Below are 4,033 nucleotides of genomic sequence, written 5' to 3' on the forward strand. Positions count from 1 at the left end.
AGCATGAACAATCGTATAATTTCAATATTTTGTTTACTAATTTCAATGAACCTTTGCGTTTTTATTTCGTTACTTTTATTTTATTTTAATATATTAAAAAATACAAATAATTAACTATTAATAGAATTTATTTAAAATATATTGCACTGATGATGACTTTACGTCGAAATAGATCTATATGCATAATTTTAATAATAATATAAAAAATAAACGATTATAAAAATGGGATCTTGCTTGATTAATTTTAACAATTAAAATCATAAACGATTATAAAATGGATTTCAACATTTTGAATAGACTTAATTGTAAAGAACTAGTTCAAAATATTAGAAAATCAACCATAAAACTTGTTAATGCTGAATCGTCGGTGGATTTTTTGAACAACTATATATATATATATGTTTATATGTATATATATATACATAATATATATATATATATATACATTCTATATACATATATATATACATATATATATTATATATATATACATATATATAATATATATATGTATATATATATATGTATATATATATATGTATATATATATATAAATATCACCGCATTATTGAGTTTGTAAATAAGTTTTTCAATTTTCGAATAATTATTTTATCGATAATATTAAATTTATTCAAATCAATAATAAAATTTCAAATTATTTTATATATACATTTACATAAAAGATATAAAGAATTACATGAAGAGAAACACAAAACTAAAATTACTAGACAAATCTTGGATCACAATGTTGAAATCTTATTCTAATATATATATATATATTTTTCTAAAGTTTTGTAGTTTGTAGTTATTGATTTTGATTAAATTGGGTTGCATTTGATAGGAATAATTTAAGTGAATAGGGTAATATTAATTTTTTATCGAAAATTAATTGTAGTAATTTTAGTTTATTTAAATTCTGGTTTTACTAAATTTAATATTAATTGTGTTTAAATCGTCGAAATGAAAGTTTGGTTTATAATTGTTATAGGGTAGTGTGCATACACTGTATTGTTATAGTATAATCTGTACATGCTGTATCGTGTGCCGAGTTGTGTTGTTTGTCTAGTGTTGTTTTTGCTGGCTGCAATATATTATAGCTGACTCGTGTTAATTTTGCGAACTGCAATATTTTATAACAGACTCAGAATATAATAATTTAAACTGATTTAAACTGTCCTGTTGATCAGTTGATGATGAGTGGGAAGGGTAGATCTACGAGAAATGCAAACAGTGATGCCGTACGATGTGATAAAGAGTCAACAGACGTTCAGTGTTTTCGTTGCGGGGTTTCGTTTGCTGTCGGCTTGACTAAAGAATCCTTAGAACTAGTAAAGGCATGTAGTAATGTCAAATTTGTATGTGATGGGTGTTTAAAATCACCTTCATTGGAGGACCAGGTCATCAAAAGCGTTAAAAGTGGAAATGCTCAAATATGTGACAAGATAGACAGCTTAAGGAAAAAGATTAGATTGAAAATAGATGCAATCAAAGTGAAGTTGGAAGAAAATAAAAGCAAAATGTCTACATTGGATATCCCTGAATCAAAGCTCTGTAATGAAATTTTAAGCCTTTAAAATGAAATGAGCAGATCTTTCGCTAGTGTGGTTTGTTCAGAGGTTAAGAAAAGTGTCCAAGATTATAAACGATGATGTAAAAAGAAGTACAAAAAACGCTAACCGATGTTATGGAATCGAAAGAGCGTGAGGCGAACATGATAGTTTTTCGATTGAATGAAGGAACTGATGACATAAACAGGGTTTGCAAGATAATAACTCACCTGACTGATGGTGTTTATTACGGATCGAACATAGTGAAGCCGTTAAGACTTGGTAAGAAAAGTGATAATGTGGTAAGACCAATTTTGATTAAATTTGATGACGTGAAGGTAAAAGAACTTATCTTCAAGAACATTGTTAAAATGAGGTCTGTGGGCGATGGTCTGACTTTTGTTGGTCTGAGCCACGATCTGACTGTTGAGCAAAGAAATGAACTTCTTGGATGATGCCAGGCGGATGGAAAAAAAATTCAACGGAGGGTTTTTTATTTACAGTAAGAGGAGATGTGGGAAAATAGAAGATAGTTCAATTCCCAGCAAAAAAGAGTCAACTTTATAAATGGACGACAGAGCCGGGGATATGATTTATACAGCTTGATCAAATGATCATGGTGGGTTGATCATATATTTTCGTAAAGAGTTTAGTTGTAGAAAGTTAGATCTACCTGTATTTGTAACGTTTGAAACTGTCGCCATTAATTTAGTAATCAATAAAAATCAATTCATTCCTCTGTGTGTGCACAGGCCTGGTTCAGTACAAATAACCGTTTTGTTTTTTAAAGAGTTGGTTTCAGTTCTGGAGCATATAACTCTGTTAAAGGCAAATATTTTACTGATGGGCGACTTTATTTTTATTGTGCATATTGAAATAATAAATGATGAAAACACCATACGTTTATTTGAAATATTTGATGTATTTCAACTAGTTAATCATATAAATGAGTCAACGCAGTCAGGAGGTGGAACATTGGATCTGGTTGTTAGCTCCGCTGATTTTCCTATTATTAGTACTACGGTTTTTCCTCATGGAGTTTTCTCTGATCACAGTCTAATAACGATTAAGGCGATAATTGCTAAACCACGTCGAACAACAGCCAAACGATTTGTTAGATCATGGAAAAAGATTGATAAAGATAGATTTGTTGAAGCAGTTTTAAATTCTCCACTGTCTGGTTCTTGTCGTAGCAATGATGTTGATAGTGAGATAAAAATTTTCAATGATGAGTTAAAGAATATCATTGACAGACTGGTGCCTAAAAGGGTGATTTTTGACAGAGGTGAGCGGGTGGCTCCATGGTTTGATGAAGACTGCTTGCGCGCCAAACGATGTTGTAGAACGATTCTACAGAAGATGTTCAACGGATATAAATAGAAAGAAATGGATTACCTCGCTAAAAATTAAAAACGATTTTTTTTCTGACAGGCGTACAAGGTATTGGAATAATTTAATAAAGTTAAACAAGGGGTCCAGAAATATCTATTTCTATATCTATATAATATCAAATTGTAAACAATATGTTATCACGAGGTTCAGGACGCGATTTGTCTATTAATGATATAAAAATAAATGCTCATCAGTTCATGAAATTCTTCCCGGACAAGGTTGATCAGATTATTCAGACAACAGATGTTAATTCTATTCCGTTGAATGAGAGATTTAGGCCGTCAAATGATTGCTGAATTTCATCGTTCCCTGTGATTACAGAAGACGAGTTAAAAAGTGTCATACTCAGTTCTCTAACAAAAACAAGCTCACTTGATGTCATACCGACACATGTCCTTAAAAAATACTTAGATTTGTTTATTTGCTTCCTCACCAGTTTTACTAACTTTTGTTTGAAAGTGGGTAAATTTCCTGTTAGTTTCAAACATGCCGTAGCTCTTCCAATTTTGAAGAAAACAAACTCTGATGTTAATGATGTTAAAAATTATAGACCTATATCAAATCTTTCATTCTTATCAAAAGTTGTCGAGAGGGCTGTTATGAAGAGTCTGCTAGTCTATTTGTCTGTAAATGGTTGGATGCCGATTCATCAGTCAGCATATAGACGATTTCACTCAACTGAGACAGCGTTACTTCAGGTTTTATCAAACATATTTTCAACAATGGATGTTCAAAACATTTCATTACTGTCGTTCTTGGATATGTCGTCAGCGTTCGACTGTGTCAACCATGGTATACTTTTGAAAATGTTGCAGTACAATTAGGATTGAATAACACTGTTTTTGCGTGGTTTGAGTCATATCTGACGGGTCGAACAGAGCAGATCTTGTTCAACAAAGTGCTGTCTGATGTTAAAATGGTCAAAACAGGGGTATCTCAGGGATCTGTTCTCAGACCTATTCTGTTTATATTATATACATCAGATGTATTTAAAATTATCAATTTTCATGGCTTTGTCTGTCATGCATTTGCGGATGATATTCAAATTTTGGTGACTGATCATCCTGGTTTTTTCAAGGCTAAGGTTGATAAAC

The 4,033-nt window shown here is 31.1% G+C and overlaps 2 protein-coding genes across 2 annotated transcripts; both read left to right on the forward strand.

Moving 5' to 3' along the window:
- Nucleotides 1-274: 274 nt before the first annotated feature.
- On the forward strand, nucleotides 275-1,574 carry HELRODRAFT_184428 (hypothetical protein; the record flags this gene model as incomplete). Its single annotated transcript, XM_009026356.1, has 2 exons — nucleotides 275-367; nucleotides 1,188-1,574. 2 exons carry the CDS (start codon nucleotides 275-277, stop codon nucleotides 1,572-1,574), a joined length of 480 nt encoding a protein of 159 aa, XP_009024604.1.
- A 137-nt stretch (nucleotides 1,575-1,711) lies between these two features.
- On the forward strand, nucleotides 1,712-2,927 carry HELRODRAFT_184429 (hypothetical protein; the record flags this gene model as incomplete). Its single annotated transcript, XM_009026357.1, has 2 exons — nucleotides 1,712-1,923; nucleotides 2,300-2,927. The coding sequence occupies 2 exons, from the start codon at nucleotides 1,712-1,714 to the stop codon at nucleotides 2,925-2,927; spliced, it is 840 nt and encodes a 279-aa protein (XP_009024605.1).
- Between the last annotated feature and the right edge of the window lie 1,106 nt (nucleotides 2,928-4,033).

This window comes from Helobdella robusta (genome assembly GCF_000326865.2).
Source record: "Helobdella robusta unplaced genomic scaffold HELROscaffold_461, whole genome shotgun sequence".
NCBI lineage: Eukaryota > Metazoa > Annelida > Clitellata > Rhynchobdellida > Glossiphoniidae > Helobdella > Helobdella robusta.